Genomic DNA, 23401 nt, shown 5'->3' with positions numbered 1-23401 from the left:
ACATAAGGGAAGGAATGATCATCCTATCAATTATGATTTATTTCTGTGCATTTTTACCCTGTGAATGTAAGTAACGTACATTTATCTACCTGTTCAATCTGATGCTTGTGCATGCGCAGCTTAGGAGAAGATGACACACAAAACATATTGAGAACATGTAACACAAGGAAGAGAGAAGAGGGACAATACGTAAGAGAGTTAAATGACAAACTAGAATAAGGGTTATCTTGTGGGGGGAGGGAAGTATTTCTTTCATGTAATTGGCAAGAGTCCATGAGCTAGTGACCTATGGGATATACAATCTTACCAGGAGGGGCAAAGTTTCCCAAACCTCAAAATGCCTATAAATACACCCCTCACCACACCCACAATTCAGTTCATTCAGTTTTACAAACTTTTCCTCCCTATGGAGGTGGTGAATTAAGTTTGTGCTTGATTTTCTATTGTGATATGCGCTTCTCAGCATTTTTAAGCCCGGTTCCTCTCAGAGTACAGTGAATGTCACCTATTGAATTCTATTGTTTTCCTTGCGGGAAATCTTTTCTCTGTTATCGGTTGTAGAGATTCATCTCCTACCTCCCTTATTCAGATCGACGATATACTCTCATATTCCATTACTCTCATATTCCATTATCAAATTGACTTTCTTTTCTAAATTGCGGGCTGTTAGTCTCGCAGGAGCGCAAAATGCTATAATTTATTGCGTAATTTTTGGTGCAAGACTTTTTTGGTGCGAGAATTAAGTTTGTTGACGTAATTACGTCATTTCCGGCATCTTAGTTGGCGCCGAGAGTTTTCACGTAGTTGCGTCATCTATGACGCTCGTGTTTGTTGCAGATGTTTTTGGCGCCAAAAAATATTTTGTCAATTGTGGGCGTCATTCTTGGCACCAGATTTTTTGACATTATTTAAGTCATTATTTCTTTTTGCTTCTGGTTTCCAGAGGCTTATTCTGTTTACATTTTTTCCCATTCCTGAAACTGTCATATAAGGAAATTGATAATTTTGCTTTAGATGTTATTTTTTCTATTACATATTGCAAGATGTCTCAATCTGACCCTGTCTCAGAATCTACTTCTGGAATGCTGCTGCCTGATGTCGGTTCTACCAAAGCTAAGTGCATTTGTTGTTAACTTGTGGTAACTGTTCCTCCGGCTGTAGTTTGTGTTAGTTGTCATGATAAACTTTCAAAAGCAGACAATATTTCCATTAGTTGTAATCCATTACCTGTTGTTGTTCCTTCAACATCTAATGTTCAGGATATTCCTGTTAATGTGAGAGAATTTGTTTCTAATTCTATTCAGAATGCCCTGTCTGTTACCACCTTCTAATAAACGTAAAAGGTCTTTTAAAACTTCTCATAAATTCGATGAATTTTTAAATGACTGACAGCATTCAGATTTATCTATCTCTGATGAGGATCTATCTGGTTCAGAAGATTCTGCCTCAGATATTGACACTGACAAAACTTCATATTTATTTAAAATAGAGCATATTCGTTCTTTATTAAAAGAGGTGTTGATTGCATTAGATGTGGAGGAGACTAGTCCTCTTGATATTAAAACCAGTAAACGTTCGGTTTTTAAACCACATGTAGTTATTCCAGAGGTTTTTCCAGTTCCTGATGCTATTTCAGATGTAATTTCTAGGGAATGGAATAGTCTGGGTACTTAATTTACTCCTTCAAGGTTTAAGAAACTGTACCCTTTGCTGACTGATAGATTGGAGTTTTGGGAAAAGATCCCTAAATTTGATGGGGCTATCTCTACTCTTGCAAAGCGTACTAATATTCCTACGGCAGATAGTACTTCTTTTAAAGATCCTTTAGATAGGAAGCTTGAATCTTATCTAAGGAAGGCTTATTTATGTTCAGGTCATCTTCTTAGGCCTGCTATTTCTTTGGCTGATGTTGCTGCCGCTTCAACTTTTTGGTTGGAAACTTTAGCACAACAAGTACCAGATCCTAATGTGTATAGCATTGTTAAGCTAATTCAACATGCTAATAATTTCATTTGTGATTCTATTTTTGATATCATTAGAATTGATGTCAGGTATATGTCTTTAGCTATTTTAGCTAGAAGAGCATTATGGCTTAAATCTTGGAATGCGATTATGACTTCTAAGTCAACGTTGCTGTCTCTATCTTTCCAAGGTAATAAATTATTTTGTTCTCAGTTGGATTCTATAATTTCAACTCACTGGGGGGAAGGGAGCTTTTTTGCCTCAGGATAAAAAATCTAAGGGTAAATTTAGGACTGCTATCCGTTTTCGTTCCTTTCGTCAGAATAAGGAACAGAAACCTGACCCTTCCCCTAAAGGAACGGTTTCCAATTGGAAGCCTTTTCCAGTCTGGAATTAATCCAAGCCTTTTAGAAAATCGAAATCAGCCCCCAAGTCTGCATGAAGGTGCGGCCCTCATTCCAGCACAGCTGGTAGGGGGTAGACTACGATTTCTCTTGTTAAGTGTATCCAGTCCACGGATCATCCATTACTTATGAGGTATTCTCCTTCCCAACAGGAAGTTGCAAGAGGATCACCCACAGCAGAGCTGCTATATAGCTCCTCCCCTCACTGCCATATCCAGTCATTCTCTTGCAACTCTCAACTAAGATGGAGGTCGTAAGAGGACTGTGGTGTTTTATACTTAGTTTATTTCTTCAATCAAAAGTTTGTTATTTTTAAATGGTACCGGAGTGTACTGTTTATCTCAGGCAGTATTTGGAAGAAGAATCTGCCTGCGTTTTCTATGATCTTAGCAGAAGTAACTAAGATCCTTTGCTGTTCTCACATATTCTGAGGAGTGAGGTAACTTCAGAGGGGGAATAGCGTGCAGGTTTTCCTGCAATAAGGTATGTGCAGTTAAAATATTTTTCTAGGGATGGAATTTCCTAGAAAATGCTGCTGATACCGAAGTAATGTAAGTAAAGCCTTAAATGCAGTGATAGCGACTGGTATCAGGCTTATTAATAGAGATACATACTCTTATAAAAGTGTATTTTAAAACGTTTGCTGGCATGTTTAATCGTTTTTTATATATGTTTGGTGATAAAACTTATTGGGGCCTAGTTTTTTCCACATGGTTGGCTTGAATTTTGCCTAGAAACAGTTCCTGGAGGCTTTCCACCGTTGTAATATGAGTGGGAGGGGCCTATTTTAGCGCTTTTTGCGCAGAAAAAATTACAGACACAGACATCCAGCTTCTTCCTGCATGTTCCAGGACTTCTCTGAAGGGCTCAAAAGGCTTCAAAAGTCGTATTGAGGGAGGTAAAAAGCCACAGTAGAGCTGTGGCAGTTGTTGTGACTGTTTAAAAAACGTTTTTGTCATTTGTTATTCCGTTTTTGGTATTAAGGGGTTAATCATCCATTTGCAAGTGGGTGCAATGCTCTGCTAACTTGTTACATACACTGTAAAAATTTCGTTGGTGTAACTGCCTTTTTTCACTGTTATTTCAAATTTGGACAAAATTTGTGTTTCTTAAAGGCGCAGTAACGTTTTTTATATTGCTTGTAAACTTCTTTTAAGTGTTTTCCAAGCTTGCTAGTCTCATTGCTAGTCTGTTTAAACATGTTTGATACAGAGGAACCTACTTGTTCATTATGTGTGAAAGCCATGGTGGAGCCCCATAGGAGAATGTGTACTAAATGTATTGATTTCACCTTAAACAGTAAAGATCAGTCTTTATCTATAAAAGAATTATCACCAGAGGGTTCTGTCGAGGGGGAAGTTATGCCGACTAACTCTCCCCACGTGTCAGACCCTTCGCCTCCCGCTCAGGGGACGCACGCTAATATGGCGCCAATTACATCAGGGACGCCCATAGCGATTACTTTGCAGGACATGGCTGCAATCATGAATAATACCCAGTCAGAGGTATTATCTAGATTGCCTGAATTAAGAGGCAAGCGCGATAGCTCTGGGGTTAGACGAGATACAGAGCGCGTAGATGCTGTAAGAGCCATGTCTGATACTGCGTCACAGTATGCAGAACATGAGGACGGAGAGCTTCATTCTGTGGGTGACATCTCTGACTCGGGGAAACCTGATTCAGAGATTTCTAATTTTAAATTTAAGCTTGAGAACCTCTGTGTATTGCTTGGGGAGGTATTAGCTGCTCTGAATGACTGTAACACAGTTGCAATTCCAGAGAAATTGTGTAGGCTGGATAGATACTATGCGGTGCCGGTGTGTACTGACGTTTTTCCTATACCTAAAAGGCTTACAGAAATTATTAGCAAGGAGTGGGATAGACCCGGTGTGCCCTTTTCCCCACCTCCTATATTTAGAAAAATGTTTCCAATAGACGCCACTACACGGGACTTATGGCAGACGGTCCCTAAGGTGGAGGGAGCAGTTTCTACTTTAGCAAAGCGTACCACTATCCCGGTTGAGGACAGTTGTGCTTTTTCAGATCAAATGGATAAAAAATTGGAGGGTTACCTTAAGAAAATGTTAATTCAACAAGGTTTTATTTTGCAGCCCCTTGCATGCATTGCTCCTGTCACTGCTGCGGCGGCATTCTGGTTTGAGGCCCTGGAAGAGGCCATCCATACAGCTCCATTGGAGGAAATTATTGACAAGCTTAGAACGCTTAAGCTAGCTAACTCTTTTGTTTCTGATGCCATTGTTCATTTGACTAAACTAACGGCTAAGAATTCCGGATTCGCCATCCAGGCGCGTAGGGCGCTATGGCTTAAATCCTGGTCAGCTGACATGACTTCAAAGTCTAAGTTACTCAACATTCCTTTCAAGGGGCAGACCTTATTCGGGCCTGGCTTGAAGGAAATTATTGCTGACATTACTGGAGGCAAGGGTCATACCCTTCTTCAGGACAGGGCCAAATCAAAGGCCAAACAGTCTAATTTTCGTGCCTTTCGAAATTTCAAGGCAGGAGCAGCATCAACTTCCTCCGCTTCAAAACAAGAGGGAACTGTTGCTCATTCCTGACAGGCCTGGAAACCTAACCAGGCCTGGAACAAGGGCAAGCAGGCCAGAAAACCTGCTGCTGCCCCCAAGACAGCATGAAGGAACGGCCCCCTATCCGGAAACGGATCTAGTGGGGGGCAGACTTTCTCTCTTCGCCCAGGCGTGGGCAAGAGATGTTCAGGTTTCCTGGGCGTTGGAGATCATATCTCAGGGATATCTTCTGGACTTCAAAGCTTCTCCTCCACAAGGGAGATTTCATCTTTCAAGGTTATCAGCAAACCAGATAAAGAAAGAGGCATTCCTAAGCTGTGTGCAAGACCTCCTAGTAATGGGAGTGATCCATCCAGTTCCACGGACGGAACAGGGACAGGGGTTTTATTCAAATCTGTTTGTGGTTCCCAAGAAAGAGGGAACCTTCAGACCAATCTTGGATCTAAAGATCTTAAACAAATTCCTCAGAGTTCCATCATTCAAAATGGAAACTATTCGGACCATCCTACCCATGATCCAAGAGGGTCAGTACATGACCACAGTGGACTTAAAGGATGCCTACCTTCACATACCGATTCACAAAGATCATCATTGGTTCCTAAGGTTTGCATTACCAATTTGTAGATCTTCCCTTCGGGTTGGCCACAGCCCCGAGAATTTTTACAAAGGTTCTGGGCTCACTTCTGGTGGTTCTAAGATCGCGAGGCATAGCGGTGGCTCCGTATCTAGACGACATCCTGATACAGACGTCAAGCATTTAAATTGCCAAGTCTCATACAGAGATAGTTCTGGCATTTCTGAGGTCGCATGGGTGGAAAGTGAACGTGGAAAAGAGATCTCTATCCCCACTCACAAGAGTCACCTTCCTAGGGACTCTTATAGATTCTGTAGAGATGAAAATTTACCTGACGGAGTCCAGGTTATCAAAACTTCTAAATGCTTGCCGTGTCCTTCATTCCATTCCACGTCAGTCAGTGGCTCAGTGTATGGAAGTAATCGGCTTAATGGTAGTGGCAATGGACATAGTGCCATTTGCGTGCCTGCATCTCAGACCGCTGCAATTATGCATGCTATGTCAGTGGAATGGGGATTACTCAGATTTGTCCCCTCTACTAAATCTGAATCAAGAGACCAGAGATTCTCTTCTCTGGTGGCTATCTCGGGTCCATCTGTCCAAGGGTATGACCTTTCGCAGGCCAGATTGGACGATTGTAACAACAGATGCCAGCCTTCTAGGTTGGGGCGCAGTCTGGAACTCCCTGAAGGCTAAGGGATCGTGGACTCAGGAGGAGAAACTCCTCCCAATAAATATTCTGGAGTTAAGAGCAATATTCAATGCTCTTCTAGCTTGGCCTCAGTTAGCAACCCTGAGGTTCATCAGATTTCAGTCGGACAACATCACGACTGTGGCTTACATCAACCATCAAAGGGGAACCAGGAGTTCCCTAGCGATGTTAGAAGTCTCAAAGATAATTCGCTGGGCAGAGTCTCACTCTTGCCACCTGTCAGCGATCCACATCCCAGGCGTAGAGAACTGGGAGGCGGATTTTCTAAGTCGTCAGACTTTTCATCCGTGGGGAGTGGGAACTCCATCCGGAGGTGTTTGCTCAACTGATCCGTCTTTGGGGCAAACCAGAACTGGATCTCATGGCGTCTCGCCAGAACGCCAAGCTTCCTTGTTATGGATCCAGGTCCAGGGACCCGGGAGCGACGCTGATAGATGCTCTAGCAGCTCCTTGGTTCTTCAACCTGGCTTATGTGTTTCCACCGTTTCCTCTGCTCCCTCGACTGATTGCCAAAATCAAGCAGGAGAGAGCATCTGTGATTCTGATAGCGCCTGCGTGGCCACGCAGGACCTGGTATGCAGACCTAGTGGACATGTCATCCTTTCCACCATGGACTCTGCCTCTGAGGCAGGACCTTCTAATACAAGGTCCTTTCAATCATCCAAATCTAATTTCTCTGAGACTGACTGCATGGAGATTGAACGCTTGATTCTATCAAGGCGTGGCTTCTCCGAGTCAGTCATTGATACCTTAATACAGGCACGAAAGCCTGTCACCAGGAAAATCTACCATAAGATATGGCGTAAATATCTTTATTGGTGTGAATCCAAGAATTACTCATGGAGTAAGGTTAGGATTCCTAGGATATTGTCCTTTCTCCAAGAGGGTTTGGACAAAGGATTATCAGCTAGTTCTTTAAAAGGACAGATTTCTGCTCTGTCTATTCTTTTGCACAAGCGTCTGGCAGAGGTTCCAGACGTCCAGGCATTTTGTCAGGCTTTGGTTAGAATTAAGCCTGTGTTTAAAACTGTTGCTCCCCCGTGGAGCTTAAACTTGGTTCTTAAAGTTCTTCAAGGAGTTCCGTTTGAACCCCTTCATTCCATTGATATTAAACTTTTATCTTGGAAAGTTCTGTTTTTGATGGCTATTTCCTCGGCTCGAAGAGTCTCTGAGCTATCTGCCTTACAATGTGATTCTCCTTATCTGATTTTTCATGCAGATAAGGTAGTTCTGCGTACCAAACCTGGGTTTTTACCTAAGGTGGTTTCTAACAAGAATATCAATCAAGAGATTCTTGTTCCATCATTGTGTCCTAATCCTTCTTCAAAGAAGGAACGTCTTTTACATAATCTGGACGTAGTCCGTGCCTTGAAGTTTTACTTACAAGCTACTAAAGATTTTCGCCAAACATTTTCCCTGTTTGTCGTTTACTCTGCACATAGGAGAGGTCAAAAACCTTCGGCAACCTCTTTCCTTTTGGCTTCGGAGCATAATTCGCTTAGCCTATGAGACTGCTGGACAGCAGCCCCCTGAAAGGATTACAGCTCATTCTACTAGAGCTGTGGCTTCCACCTGGGCCTTTAAAAATGAGGCCTCTGTTGAACAGATTTGCAAGGCTGCGACTTGGTCTTCGCTTCACACCTTTTCAAAATTTTACAAATTTGATACTTTTGCTTCTTCGGAGGCTGTTTTTGGGAGAGAGGTTCTTCAGGCAGTGGTTCCTTCCGTTTAATCCTGCCTTGTCCCTCCCATCATCCGTGTACTTTAGCTTTGGTATTGGTATCCCATAAGTAATGGATGATCCGTGGATTGGATACACTTAACAAGAGAAAACATAATTTATGCTTACCTGATAAATTTATTTCTCTTGTAGTGTATCCAGTCCACGGCCCGCCCTGTCCTTTTAAGGCAGGTCTAAATTTTAATTAAACTACAGTCACCACTGCACCCTATGGTTTCTCCTTTCTCGTCTTGTTTCGGTCGAATGACTGGATATGGAAGTGAGGGGAGGAGCTATATAGCAGCTCTACTGTGGGTGATCCTCTTGCAACTTCCTGTTGGGAAGGAGAATATCCCACAAGTAATGGATGATCCGTGGACTGGATACACCACAAGAGAAATAAATTTATCAGGTAAGCATAAATTATGTTTTTTCAAAGATGTTTGGATCAATTCAATCCAAAATCATTGGATCCAGAACATTGTTTCTCAAGGGTACAGAATAGGTTTCAAGGTAAGACCGCCTGTGAGAAGTTTCTTTCTCTCAAGCATTCCAGTAAACCCAGTAAAAGCTCAGGCTTTCCTGAAGTGTGTTTCAGACCTGGAGTTTTCCGGGGTAATTGTGCCAGTTCCATATCTGGAACAGGGTCTGGGGTTTTATTCAAATCTGTTCATTGTTCCAAAGAAAGAGAATTATTTCAGACCAGTTCTGGATCTAAAGATTTTGAATCGTTATGTAAGAATACCAACATTCAAAATGATGACTGTAAGGACTAGTCTGCCTTTTGTTCAGCAAGGGCATTATATGTCCACAATAGACTTACAGGATGCATATCTTCATATTCCGATTCATCCAGATCACTATCAGTTCCTGAGATTCTCTTTTCTAGACCAGCATTACCAATTTGTTGCTCTTCCTTTTTGGCTTAGCAACAGCTCCAAGGATCTTTTCAAAGGTTCTCGGTGCCCTACTCTCTGTAATCAGAGAACGGGGTATTGCGGTGTTTCCTTATTTGGACGATATCTTGGTACTTGCTCAGTCTTTACATTTTGCAGAATCTCACACAAATCAACTAGTGTTGTTTCTTCAAAGACATGGTTGGAGGATCAATTTACCAAAAAGTTCCTTGATTCCTCAGACAAGGGTAACCTTTTTTGGATTCCAAATAGATTCAGTATCCATGACTTTGTCTCTAACAGACAAGACGTCTGAAATTGGTTTCAGCTTGCCGGAACCTTCAGTCTCAGTTATTCCCTTCAGTAGCTATGTGCATGGAGGTTTTAGGTCTCATGACTGCAGCATTGGACGCAATCCCCTTTGCTCGTTTTTACATGAGACCTCTTCAGCTTTGTATGCTGAGCCAATGGTGCAGAGATTATACAAAGATATGACAATTAATATCCTTAAATCCCAATATTCAACTATCTCTGACTTGGTGGTTAGATCACCATTGTTTGGTTCAGGGGGCCTCTTTTGTTCGTCCAACCTGGACTGTGATTACAACAGATGCAAGTCTTTCAAGTTGGGGAGCTGTCTGGGGATCTCTGAAAGCGCAGGGGGTTTGGAAATCTCAAGAGGCGAGATTACCAATCAATATTTTGGAACTTTTTTTTGCGATTCTCAGAGCTCTTCAGTTTTGGCCTCTTCTGAAGAGTGAACCGTTTATTTGTTTTCAGATAGACAATGTCACAACCGTGGTGTATGTCAATCATCAAGGTGGGACTCGCAGTCCTCAAGCTATGAAAGAAGTATCTCGGATACTTGCATGGGCGGAATCCAGCTCCTGTCTATTCTCTGCGGTCCATATCCCAGGTATTGACAATTGGGAAGCGGATTATCTCAGTCGCCAGACTTTACATCCGGGAGAATGGTCTCTTCGCCCAGATGTGTTTCTTCAGTTTGTTCAGATGTGGGGGCTTCCAGAAATAGATCTGATGGCTTCTCATCTAAACTGGAAAATTCCCAGGTATCTGTCCAGGGATCCTCAGGCGGAAGCAGTGGATGCGTTCTCACTTCCTTGGAATTATCAACCTGCTTATATCTTTCCGAATCTAGTTCTTCTTCCAAGAGTGATTTCCAAAATCATAATGAAACGTTCATTTGTACTGCTGGTGGCTCCAGCATTGCCTCGCAGGTTTTGGTATGCGGATCTTGTTCGGATGTCCAGTTGCCAACCTTGGCCACTTCTGTTAAGGCCAGACCTTCTATCTCAAGGTCCATTTTTCCATCAGGATCTCAAATCATTAAATTTGAAGGTATGGAGATTGAACGCCTAGTGCTTAGTCATAGAGGTTTCTCTGACTCAGTGATTAATATTATTTTGCAGGCTCGCAAATCTGTGTTTAGAAAGATTTATTACCGAGTTTGGAAGACTTACATTTCATGGTCTTATTCTCATAAATTCTCTTGGCATTCTTTTAGAATTCCTAGAATTTTACAGTTTCTTCAGGATGGTTTGGATAAGGGCTTGTCTGCAAGTTCCTTGAAAGGACAAATCTCTGCTCTTTCTGTTCTGTTTCACAGAGAAATTGCTAATCTTCCTAATATTCATTGTTTTGTACAGGCTTTGGTTCATATCAAGCCTGTCATTAAGCCAATCTCTCCTCCTTGGAGCCTTAATTTGGTTTTGAGGGCTTTACAGGCTCCTCAGTTTGAGCCTATGCATTCTCTGGACATTAAATTACTTTCTTGGAAAGTATTGTTCCTTTTGGCCATCTCTTCTGCTAGAAGAGTTTCTGAATTATCTGCTCTTTCTTGTGAGTCTCCTTTTCTGATTTTTCATCAGGATAAGGCAGTTTTGCGGACATCATTTAAATTTTTACCTAAGTTTGTGAATTCCAACAACATTAGTAGAGAAATTGTTGTCCCTTCGTTGTGTCCTAATCCTAAGAATTCTTTGGAAAGATCTTTACATTCTTTGGACGTGGTAAGAGCTTTGAAATATTATGTTGAAGCTACTAAAGATTTATTATCTTTTTGTTATCTTTTCTATTTGTTATCTTTTCTGGTTCTAGGAAAGGTCAGAAGGCTTCTGCCATTTCTTTGGCGTCTTGGTTAAAGCTTTTGATTCATCATGCTTATTTGGAGTCGGGTAAATCCCCGCCTCAGAGGATTACGGCTCATTCTACTAGGTCAGTTTCTACTTCCTGGGCTTTTAAGAATGAAGCTTCTGTTGATCAGATTTGCAAAGCAGCAACTTGGTCGTCTTTGCATACTTTTACTAAATTCTACCATTTTGATGTTTTCTCTTCTTCAGAAGCAGTTTTTGGTAGAAAAGTTCTTCAGGCAGCTGTTTCAGTTTGATTCTTCTGCTTATATTTTCAGTTTTTTTTCATTATAAAGATTAAAACTTTTGATTTGGGTTGTGGATTATTTTTTCAGCGGAATTAGCTTTCTTTATTTTTATCCCTCCCTCTCTAGTGACTCTTGCCTGGAGTTCCACATCTTGGGTATTTGCTATCCCATACGTCACTAGCTCATGGACTCTTGCCAATTACATGAAAGAAAAGATAATTTATGTAAGAATTTACCTGATAAATTCATTTCTTTCATATTGGCAAGAGTCCATGAGGCCCACCCTTTTTGTGATGGTTATGATTTTTTTTTTTTTTTGTATAAAGCACAATTATTCCAATTCCTTGTTGATGCTTTCGCTCCTTCTTATCCCACTTCTTGGCTATTTGTTAAACTGAATTTTGGGTGCGGTGGGGGGTGTATTTATAGGCATTTTGAGGTTTGGGAAACTTTGCCCCTCCTGGTAGGAATGTATATCCCATACGTCACTAGCTCATGGACTCTTGCCAATATGAAAGAAATGAATTTATCAGGTAAATTCTTACATAAATTATGTTTTTAATTACTTAAGACACTCTCAGCTATGGTTTGGCACTACATGTATTAATGTAAAGTTCTAAATATATGTATTGTACTTATATTTGCCATGAGTCAGGTTTATGTATCTTTCCTTGTGCAGTTTCAAAATAGTTTCAAAATTGGGAAACCTATTTAGGAAGTAATTTTTTCTTACCTGGGGTATAGTCTTTTCTTCAAAATTGACTGTTTTCATAAATCTTCGTGGGCAAAATTAGGCTTGCGAGGCCGCAAAATGCTAATATTTATTGCATCATTCTTGGCGCGAGAAGTTTTTGGCGTGAATGTACGTTCGGTGACGCAAATTCGCCATTTCCGGTGTCTTGGTTGACGCCAGATTCCTTGCACAAGGTTGCGTCTGCCATGATGCGAGTTGCGTCATTTCCGGATGTTGTTAGCGCTAAAAAAATTCATTTTGCGTTGCACGTCATACTTGGCGCCAAATAATTGAATTATTGAAACCCCACTTCCTATATCCCTTTTGCCTTTTTTATGCTCAGAGGGCTATGCTGTTTGCATTTTTTTGCCCATTCCTGAAACTGCCATATAAGGAAATTGATAATTTTGCTTTATATGTTGTTTTTTCTCTTACATTTGCAAGATGTCTCAGTCTGATACTGTCTCAGAAACCACTGTTGGATTCCTGCTGCATGATAACAGTTCTACCAAAGATTAGTGTATCTGTTGTAAGTTAGCGGAGATTATATCTCCAGTGGTAGTATGTAACAGTTGTCATGATAAGCTTTTACATGCAGAGAATGTATCCATTAATACTAGTACAATGCCTGTTGTTCCTTCAACATCTAATGTACATGATATCCCTGTGAATATAAAAGATTTTATTGCAGATGCAATTCAGAAGGCTTTGTCTGCTATTCTGCCTTCTAATAAACGTAAAAGGTCTTTTAAAACTTCTCATAAAGTTGATGAAATTTCAAATTCCCGACAACATACTTATTTATCCTCCTCTGATGAGGATCTAAGATGGAGTATATTCGTTCATTGTTAAGAGGTGTTGATTACTTTGCATATTGAGGAAACTAGTCCTCTTGATATTAACACTAGTCAACGTTTAAATTTTGTTTATAAATCTCCTGTGGTTACTCCAGAGGTTTTTCCAGTTCCTGATGCTATTTCTGATATGATTTCAAAGGAATGGAATAGGCCTGGTACTTCTTTCATTCCTTCTACTAGGTTTAAAAAGTTGTATTATTTGCCAGCAATTAGATTGGAGTTTTGGGAAAAAATCCCCAAAGTTGATGGGACTATCTCTACTCTTGCCAAACATACTACTATCCCTATGGAAGATAGTACTTCCTTTAAGGACCCTTTAGATAGGAAACTTTAATCTTATCTAAGGAAAGCTTATTTATATTCTTACTATCTTCTCATGCCTGCCATTTCTATGGCTGATGTTGCAGCTGCATCAACTTTTTGGTTGGAAAGTTTAGCGCAACAGGAAACAGATCCTGATTTGTCTAGTATTGTTTGCTTGCTTCAACATGCTAATAATTTTATCAGTGATGCTATTTTTGATATCATCAAAATTGATGTTAAATCTATGTATTTAGCTATTTTAGCTAGAAGAGCTTTGTGGCTAAAATATTTGAATGCTGACATGGTATCGAAGTCTAGATTACTATCTCTTTCTTTACAAGGTAACAATTTATTTGGTCCTCCATTGGATTCAATTATGTCAACTGTTACTGGGGGGAAGGGAGTTTTTTTTTACCTCCATGATAAAAGATCTAAAGATAAATCTAAAGCTTCTAATCGTTTTCGTTCTTTTCGACAGAATAAGGAACAGCCAATCCTTCCCCCAAAGAAACCAAAGCCAGCCCCCAAGTCTGCATGAAGGTGCAGCCCTCATTCCTGCTCAGCTGGTGGGGGGCAGATTAAATTTTTTAGCAGTTGTCTGTCAAGGTTATCGAATTGGTTTCAGAGTAAGACCTCCTTTGAGAAGATTTTTTCTCTCTCGCATTCCAGCAAATCCAGTGAAGGCTCAGGCTTTTTTAAGTGTGTTTCAGATCTAGAGCTTTCAGGGGTAATTATACCAGTTCCGTTTCAGGAACGGTCTGGGGTTTTATTCAAATCTATTCATTCAGGCCAGTTCTGGATCTGAAAATTTTGAACCGTTTTGTGAGAGTGCCAACTTTCAAAATGGTGACTATAAGGACTATTCTGCCTTTTGTTCAGCAAGGTCATTATATGTCCACGATAGACTTACAGGATGCATATCTTCATATTCCAATTCATCCAGACCACTATTGGTTTCTGAGATTCTCTTTTCTAGACAAGCATTACCAATTTGTCGCTCTTCCATTTGGCCTAGCGACAGTTCTCGGTGCCCTACTCTCTGTAATCAGAGAACAGGGTATTGCAGTGTTTCCTTATTTGGACGATATCTTGGTACTAGCTCAGTCTTTACATTTTGCCGAATCTCACACAAATCAACTAGTGTTGTTTCTTCAAAGATATGGTTGGAGGATCAATTTACCAAAAAGTTCCATGTTTCCTCAGACAAGGATTCTATATCCATGACTCTGTCTCTAACAGAAAAGAGACAAATGAAATTGGTTTCAGCCTGTCAGAACCTTAAGTCTCAATCATTCCCTTCAGTGGCTATGTACATGGAGGTTTTAGGTCTCATGACTGCAGCATTGGACACAATCCCCTTTGCTCGTTTTCATATGAGACCTTCCCAGCTTGTATGGTGAATGGTGCAGGGATTATACAAAGATATCACAATTAATATCAATGATTAAATCACCACCGTGTAATTCAACTGGCCTCTTTTGTTCATCCAACCTGGACTGTAATGACAACAGATGCAAGTCTTTCAGGTTGGGGAGCTGTCTGGGGATCTCTGACAGCACAAGGGGTTTGGAAATCTCAAGAGGCGAGGTTACCAATCAATATTTTAGAACTCTGTGCTATTTTCAGGGCTCTTCAGGTTTGGCCTCTGTTGAAGAGAGGATCATTCATTTGTTTTCAGACCGACAATATCACAACTGTGGCATATGTCAATCATCAGGGTTGGACTCGTAGTCCCCTAGCTATGATAGAAGTATCTTGGATAATTTCTTGGGCAGAATCCAGCTCTTGTCTAATTCCTGCAGTACATATCCCTGGTGTAGACAATTGGGAAACTGATTATCTCAGCCGTCAGACTTTACATCCGGGGGAGTGGTCTCCATCCAGATGTGTTTTTTTCAGATTGTTCAGATGTGGGGTCTTCCAGAAATAGATCTGATGGCTACCCATATAAACAAGAGACTTCCCAGGTACCTGTCCAGGTCCAGGGATCCTCAGGTGGAGTCGATGGATGCGTTAGCAGTTCCTTGGTTTTACCAACCTGCTTATTCTTCTTCTAGTTCTTCCAAGAGTGATCTCCAAGATCATCATGGAACATTTGTTTGAGTTTCTGGTAGCATCAGCATGGCCTCACAGGTTCTGGTATGCGGACCTTGTCTGGATGTCCAGTTGTCAACCTTGGCCACTTCCTTTAATACCAGACCTTCTGTCTCAAGGACCGTTTTTCCATAAGGATATCAAATCATTGAATTTGAAGGTATGGAAATTCAACGCTTAGTGCTTGGTCATCGAGGTTTCTCTGACTCAGTGATTATGTTACAGGCTCGTAAAGTCTGTTTCTAGGAAGATTTATTATCGAGTTTGAAAGACTTATATTTCATGGTGTTCTCATAATTTCTCCTGGCATTCTTTTAGAATTCCTAGAATTTTACAGTTTCTTTAGGATGGTTTGGATAAAGGTTTGTCTGCAAGTTCCTCAAAGGGACAAATCTCTGCTCTTTGTTTTATTTCACAGAAAGATTGCTAAGCTTCCTGATATTCACTGTTTTGTTTAGGCTTTGGTCTGTATCAAGCCTGTCATTAAATCAATTTATCCTCCTTGGAGTCTTTTGAGCCTATGCATTCTTTGGATTTTAAACCGCTTTCTTGGAAAGTGTTGTTCCTTTTGCCTATCTCTTCTGCTAGAAGAGTTTCTGAATTATCTGCTCTTTCTTGTGTCACCTTTTTCTGATTTTTCATCAAGATAAGGCAGTTTTGCGGACTTCATTTAAATTTTTACCTAAATTGTGAATTCTAACAACATTAATAGGGAAATTGTTGTCCCCTCTTTGTGTCCTAATCCTAAGAATTCTTTGGAAAGATCCTTGCATTCTCTGGATGTTGTAAGAGCTTTGAAATATTATGTTGAAGCTACTAAAGATTTCAGGAAGACTTCTAGTCTATTTGTTTTTTTCTGGTTCTAGGATAGGTCAGAAAGCTTCTGCCATTTCCTTGGCATCTTGGTTAAAGCTTTTGATTCATAAGACTTATTTGGAGTCTGGTCAGGCCCCGCCTCAGAGAATCACAGCTCATTCTACTAGATCAGTCTCCACATCGTGGGCTTTTAAGAATAAAGCTTCAGTTAATCAGATTTGCAAAGCAGCGACTTGGTCTTCTTTGCATACATTTACTAAATTCTACCGTTTTTATGTATTTGCCTCTTTGGAAGCAGTTTTTGGTAGTAAAGTTCTTCAGGCAGCTGTTTCAGTTCTGCTTATGTTTTAATTTTTTTCTTTTCAATTATGAGAAAAACTTATTTTTTTTTTGGTTGTGGATTTAATTTTTTTTAGCGGAAAATGGCTGTTTTGATTTTATCCCTCCCTCTCTAGTGACTCTTCTGTGGAGTTCCACATCTTGGGTATTACTATACCATACGTCACTAGCTCATGGACTCTTACCATTTACATGAAAGAAAACATAATTTGTGTAAGAACTTACCTGATAAATTAATTTCTTTCATATTGGCAATGAGACCCACCCTTTTTATGGTGGTTATGTTTTTTTGTATAAAGCACAATTATATTTCCAGTTCCTTTTTATGATGCTTTTTACTCCTTTTTGTTCTATCACCCCACTACTTGGCTATTCGTTAAACTGAATTGTGGGTGTGGTGAGAGGTGTATTTATTGGTATTTTGAGGTTTGGGAAACTTTGCCCCCCCTGGTAGGATTGTATATCCCATATGTCACTAGCTCATGTACTCTTGCCAATATGAAAGAAATTAATTTGTTAGGTAAGTTCTTACATAAATTATGTTTTTTTTTTTTTTTGTTTTTTTTTTCCCTTCTTAATATGAGTAGAGTCCACGGCATCATTCCTTACTGTTGGGAAATGCTGAACCTGGCCACCAGTGGGAAGCAAAGACACCCCAGCCAAAGACTCAAATACTTCCCTCACATCCCAGTCATTCTTTGCCTTTCGTCACAGGAGGTTGGCAGAGAAGATTCAAAGTAGTTCCTTATGAACGGTTTCTGCCATTCGAATTGGGACTGGAGTTTTAAGTCGTTTTGTCAGCCTCTCAGTGAGAGCATTGACGAATGTTAGTCTGGAGATGCAGGGGAGTCTTCCTGCGAATCCATTCAAACTCGTATTAACAGCTCCTAAACAATCAGTGTTGACAAGTTTCACTGCTTCCTTCCTTCAAGTCCATGTCAGGAGCAATGCTACAGGACTGTCAAACTTGAGAGGCTGTGTTTCTGTTCCACTGCATAGATTCCGGTAAAAGTTTCATTTTTTTATACAAATATAACGCAAGAAGAAAGGGTCACAATGTGACTCTTATCTGTATGGAATCAAGGGTTAATATATCCGGAGCTGGATTTTTGAACAGGGGGGATTAATCACATAGTTTATTTATTATGATTATGCTGCGACAAGTATGAGATGAGGTTCAGGCAGATGTTGAAACGTACAGGTTTTACTTTCGTTTTGGTGAACTGCGCAGCCTGCATGGCTTGGCGTGCTTTTTTTTTCTATAGCATTGCGCACCATGTGACCGGGTGTGGTCACACTGATTTCCTTTTTCCTGACCGTGCAGTTTACCAGAGACAAAGTGGTTTCTCTGTTGGGCCTGGGTCATAGGAGGTGGTGAGTGCCCCAGCCATTGAGGGTATAAAGGTGCCGTTTTTTTGTTGTTGTTTTTTTTTATAAGCACACGCTATGGAGGATTTTGATGTGTTAGAGGGTACTCCTTCTTTACCTAAGTCTAATACCTGTCTATATTGTGTGGAGGCTACGGTATATCCACCTGCTCAATTATATTCCACATGCCTTGATAACGTAATCATGTCAAAGAAGGTTAATATGTTTAGTACCACTGAGCTGTCCACCTCTGAGGAGTCTCCGTCCTGTGAGGTGCGCACCCTACAGTCATCTCCTAATACACATGCAGCTTCCCGTAGCACTCCTAATCCTCCATCTGGAGGGGCCCTTTTACCGCCAGACTTTACTGAGCAGTTACAAACGGCAGTGTCTGTGGCCTTTAGTGCTTTACCTCGCCCTGCTAAGCGCAAGCAAAAGGTCAAATATTGCTATCCTTCCCAGGGGTCATCTGCTAGCTTGTTGGGTTTATCTGATACAAGGTTATCCGCTGATGAAGACGCCTCTAATACTTTAGAGGATGCTCTTTCTGGGTCGGAATCTGCTGTGGAGGTACCAGACTTTAGATTTAGGGTTGAACATTTGTTTTCTGCTAAAGAAAGTTTTGGCTACTTTAGAGGTCCATGAGCCTAAATTGCCTGAGGAACCTTTGATTTCTAAATTAGATAAGTTCTACGAGGACAGGGTTGTACCACAGATTTTCCCGGTTCCCGTAAAGATGGCAAACATTATGAATGAATGGGAAAGACTTGGTTATTCTTTTTCCCCTTCTTCCTTTAAGAAATTATTCCGGATTCTCAATTGGAGTTGTGGGGTTCCATCCCCAAGATGGATGGCGCTATCTCCACGCTTGCTAAGCGTACTACTATCCCGCTTGGTGATAGTTCGTTGTTTAAAGAGCCCATGGACAAGAAGATAGAAACTCTGTTAACGATGTTTCAACATACAGGATATTTATTTCAACTGGCAGCGGCGGTTGCTGGAGCTTCAGGAACTCTTACTTCATAATCTGGATGTCGTTCGAGCTTTGAAGTTTTATCTTAAAGATACTAAGGATTTTAGACAAACTTTGTCCTTGTTTGTTATCTACTCTGGGAAGTGTAAGGGTCTGAAGGCCTTTTCGACTTCCTTATCTTTTTTTGGTTGAGGAATATTATTTGCTTGGTTTACGAGTCAGCGGCGCATCCCTAGAGCGGTGGCTTCCTCTTGGGCCTTTAAGAACGAGGCCTCTATGGATCAGATTTGTAAGGCGGCTACCTGGTCCTCCTTACATACTTTTTCAAAATTCTACAAATTTAATGTTTTTGCTTCGGCTGAAGCAGCTTTTGGGAGAAAGGTTTTGCAGGCTGTGGTGCCCTTAGATTAGGGTGTGCATTTGCTTTACCCCTCCCGTTATCATTTAGTGTCCTCTAGAGGTTGGGTAAAGTTTTCCCAACAGTAAGGAATGATGCCGTGGACTCTCCTCATATTAAGATGGAAAACATAAATTATACTTACCTGATAATTTAATTTCCTTCTGTATGAGGAGAGTCCATGGCCCCTGTCCGTATACTCAGATAGGCGGACCAAAATTCGTTTTTTCTCACCATTTATACCCTGATATTTCTCCTACTGTTCCTTGTTCCCTTGGCAGAATGACTGGGATGGGAGGGAAGTAGGGGGGAGTATTTGAGCCTTTGGCTGGGGTGTCTTTGCCTCCTCCTGGTTGCCAGGTTCAGTATTTCCCAACAGTAAGGAATGATGCTGTTGACTCTCCTCATACAGAAGGAAATTAAATTATCAAGTAAGCATAATTTATGTTTTTCTTCCCCCTGAATCAGTGACTGGGTAGGTATTAAGTTGACTTAAAGGTTATACCACAGGCATTTACAGATGTGAACTCTCACCCTTTTCCCTTTCTAGATTGCTTGGGTTTTTAGCATTCTGTGCTTGACCATTTGTCTGGTGCACAAGCCTAAAATTGTCTGTATATGCTCCAAGATTCTTTCCTGGACAGATAAAAGATGCCAGTATGCTGAGTTTATTTCAGCTATTAGCAGACATTTTATATCACAAACTTACTTCACGATGTGTGTTGAATCCTAAATGATCGTTTTTTTTTTAATGTCATTCTGCAGGCATCTTGAGTAATAGCGGGAAAGTAAAAAGTTCCACCGCTTCAAATGGACAATCATCCAGTAGCTGTATTACTCAAACGGGTTATCGCTCACACCGCATGGTAAATGGAGTACAGCCTCTCAACCTCAGCCAGGTAACACACTATGAGGAAATTGGTTTGAACATTATGAAAAACATCCAATGAGTGTTTGATACATTACTTATCTAGAAATGCTTATTTATGACTTAAAGGGACACTAAACACAATTTTTTTTTCATTAATGATTCAGATAGAGCATGCAATTTTAAGTAACTTTCTAATTTACTCCTATTAATTTTTCTTGTTCTCTATTTAAAAAGCAGGAATGTGATGCATAGGAACCGGCCCATCTTTGGTTGAGAACCTGGGTTATGCTTGCTTATTGGTGAGTAAATGTCAGCCTCCAATAAGCAAGCGCTATCCATGGTGCTGAACCTAAAATAGGCTGGCTGCTAAGATTTAAATTTATGATTTTCAAATAAAGATAGAAAGAGCACGAAGAAAAATTAAGAGGAGTAAATTGGAAAGTTGATTAAAATTGCATGCTCTATCTGAATCATGAAATAAAAAATTTGGGTTCAGTGTCCCTTTAAAGGGACATTAATGTTTAGCCATCAATCAGCAGTTAGCTCCCAGTAGAGATGTGCGTTCAGACCCTTCGCCAGGATCCGAATGCGGAAATAGGCAGCGTTGCTTTCCTTTCGGATCTGTTCATTGCCAAATTGATTCTAGTGAAAGATCACCACACTAAGATCTGTGCAAATCCAGATCTAAGTGTGGAGATATTTTATTAGAATCAATCTGGCTATGAAAAGATCCAAACGGCACAAGCGGCTGCCTACATCCTCATTTGGATCCTTACGAAGGATCCAAATGCACATTTCTAGTTCCCAGACATATTTCACTGTTCCTGATCCTACCTAATTATGTTTTTTCAAAAAAGAATATAAAGAGAAACAAGCACATTAGATACTAGTAATGGGCCGTTGTTTAAAACTACATGTTCTGAATCATTAAAGTTTAATTTTGACTTCACTGTTGCCCAAAATAAACATTGTTGGTATGTTCAGTTTCACTCATCATTAAATATGTAGACAGCCTAGTATAACATACCATCACCCATTTGGAATATATCATGCAAGACATAATGCTGACAACACATTTTACGTTCTAAAATGTCCCATAATCCACACTGTGCTTTTCTTAATTTATTCTCACAAAAAATATGTATATAATTTTTTTTTAATTTTTTTTTTGAGATGAAACTGTGGATAAGTAGTCAATACACTCTGAGAGAGGCATCTACCTGGTTTTAGAGTCCTTCATACATCAGCTTAACTCTATTTATAGTCTTCAACAGTCCAGTTATCAATGCAAGATGAAAGTTGAGTTGATGTCCATCTTTTGTAATTTCAGAACCAGCCGTCGGCTATGATGGGAACCCAGGAGAGAAACATGAACCAGTCTTCTCGCAGACAACAAGCCTATGTTGCACCGCTCCCATCTATCTCTCAGGCACCATTCACTTTTCAGCAGAGCAGCCCCTTACATTCCACTGTTCATCCCCACCTTGCAGCAGCGGCAACAGCCACCAGCCATTTAGCGAGCCAGCCTCATATGTATACCTACGCCCCTACTACTGCTGCATCCCTGGGATCCACCACATCTATTGCTCACCTGTTCTCCCCTCAGGGATCCTCAAGGCACACCACATATGCTACACATCCTAGTACTCTGGTACACCAGGTCCCAGTCAGTGTGGGACCCAGCCTGCTGACCTCTGCCAACTTGGCACCTGCACAGTACCCTCATCAGTTTGCAGCCCAGTCATATATTGGTGCCTCCAGGGGTTCCGCGATTTACACTGGATACCCTCTAAGTCCAACCAATATTAACCAGTACTCATACCTATAATAAAGACTGCACGCTTTTTAAGGATTGACTGTTATACAGCGAGATTCCCAAGAAGCATGCTTGAAATAAGTGGAACTCTTCCGTAATAATGACTGCATTCTTGTAGTCACGTAAGCTTGTTCAGTGTTAAGTTTTTCTGTGGTTTGAGTCTCTCCTTCGTAGCATTCTCTTGTATTGTTTCTTCACAGTTAAAGGACACATCATGCTAGAAATTTGGGCTTCTGTACTTGGAGGGATAGTTATTGACTGTGATTATTATACATTATCTTGCTACAATCTTAAATTTTTTCAAGCTATTTTAGTCAGTATATTTAAGGGATTTTTATTATTTTAGACCTGTATATTTGCAGTTTAGTTTTTAAGTATAGAAAATTAAGTTTGATCTTTTAAACATTTTAATGTTTAATTTTAAATGTTTTAGAAAACATTTTTTTTTCTTGCTTTTATGTTAAAAAACAAAAGTTCCTTTTTGTTCCTCACAAAGTGTTTAAAAAGTAAAAAAAATAGCTGCTTTGTTTACCTACTATATTGCAAGAGTTAACTATTTGTTTCCTATTTTCATTAATAGCATTATTTCATTAATATTTTGTTTTCCCAATAAGAAAATCTGTTTAATTTATTTTAGTTGGCACAAACATTTACATTTTCAATCACAAAGATGTGTTGGCAAAGTGTGATGCATTTTTACAGTGTTAACCACACTGGTATCTGCATTAGATCAATCAAACCTTTGGAAAATGTTTATTGGCAATTTGTTTGATAGCATTTAAATAGCTGAAGTTCATATATATTCTGATAGCAATATAATAAAACCACAGAAATCGGAGTGTGTGTCTAACAAGGTCAATATATACTAAGGGATTTTAGTAATATATCATGTAAAAATAAAACGCTAACCCTGTTAAAATGAATTCAAAATAGGGGAAATATATTTTATGCAACTATTAAATTCTTAAATTCTTGTTAATTATTTTCGAATATAAATGAACTTCTGCTTTTAAGGAACAGACGTGCTGTAATGTGGCTGATAATGCCAAATGTGTGTGTGTTGTAGTAATAAAATATATATATATATATATATATATATATATATATATATATATATATATATATATATATATATATATATATATATATATATATATATATAATAATTATGTCATGAGACTTGGACATGATTTCTCACTTTTCAGTTTCTAGCATAATTCATATTTAGGAAATTAATAGTTGCTATATTGCTATGTACATTTTATATGATCTCTCACTTTTACAGTACATTAGAAGGGCACTGTTTAAAATTGTAAACTAAATAAATACAAGTTCATATTTTTTACTTTACACAAAGTGACATTAGAGTGGAATAAAAATTAACTCTCTACTGTCTGAACTGGTTTTGATGGACCAGCCCTGTAAAATATAAAAAAAACCTAATAATTAAAAAATAAAGAGTCAAAAGTTAAATATACCTTTAACCGCCCCTCTCCTGCCAATACGGACATAAAATCATTTCTTGCAGCATGTCAAGATGCTCATTGGTTGATATATTGTTATCTGCAAAAGGGGAGCAGCACAGGGTGTGTATTTTTCCATAAAGGGACAGTAAACAC

General features: G+C 39.8%; 1 protein-coding gene across 4 annotated transcripts in view; it reads left to right on the top strand.

Annotated features, from left to right (window-relative positions):
- HIPK1 (homeodomain interacting protein kinase 1) overlaps positions 1 to 22620 on the top strand; it is a 271891-nt gene extending 249271 nt beyond the window's left edge. For all 4 annotated transcript variants that reach the window (XM_053706570.1, XM_053706571.1, XM_053706572.1 and 1 more), the window contains 2 exons: positions 19861 to 19994; positions 21297 to 22620. In XM_053706570.1, coding sequence (XP_053562545.1) covers positions 19861 to 19994; positions 21297 to 21794 — 632 coding nt within the window. In that variant the 3' untranslated portion in view covers positions 21795 to 22620. The remainder of the gene's footprint in view (positions 1 to 19860; positions 19995 to 21296) is intronic.
- Positions 22621 to 23401: the final 781 nt, after the last annotated feature.

The sequence above is a fragment of the Bombina bombina genome, chromosome 3 (genome assembly GCF_027579735.1).
Source record: "Bombina bombina isolate aBomBom1 chromosome 3, aBomBom1.pri, whole genome shotgun sequence".
Classification (NCBI taxonomy): Eukaryota; Metazoa; Chordata; class Amphibia; order Anura; family Bombinatoridae; genus Bombina; species Bombina bombina.
The sequence above is the reverse complement of the archived record's forward strand: the minus strand, read 5'-3'. Positions and strand labels throughout refer to the sequence as shown.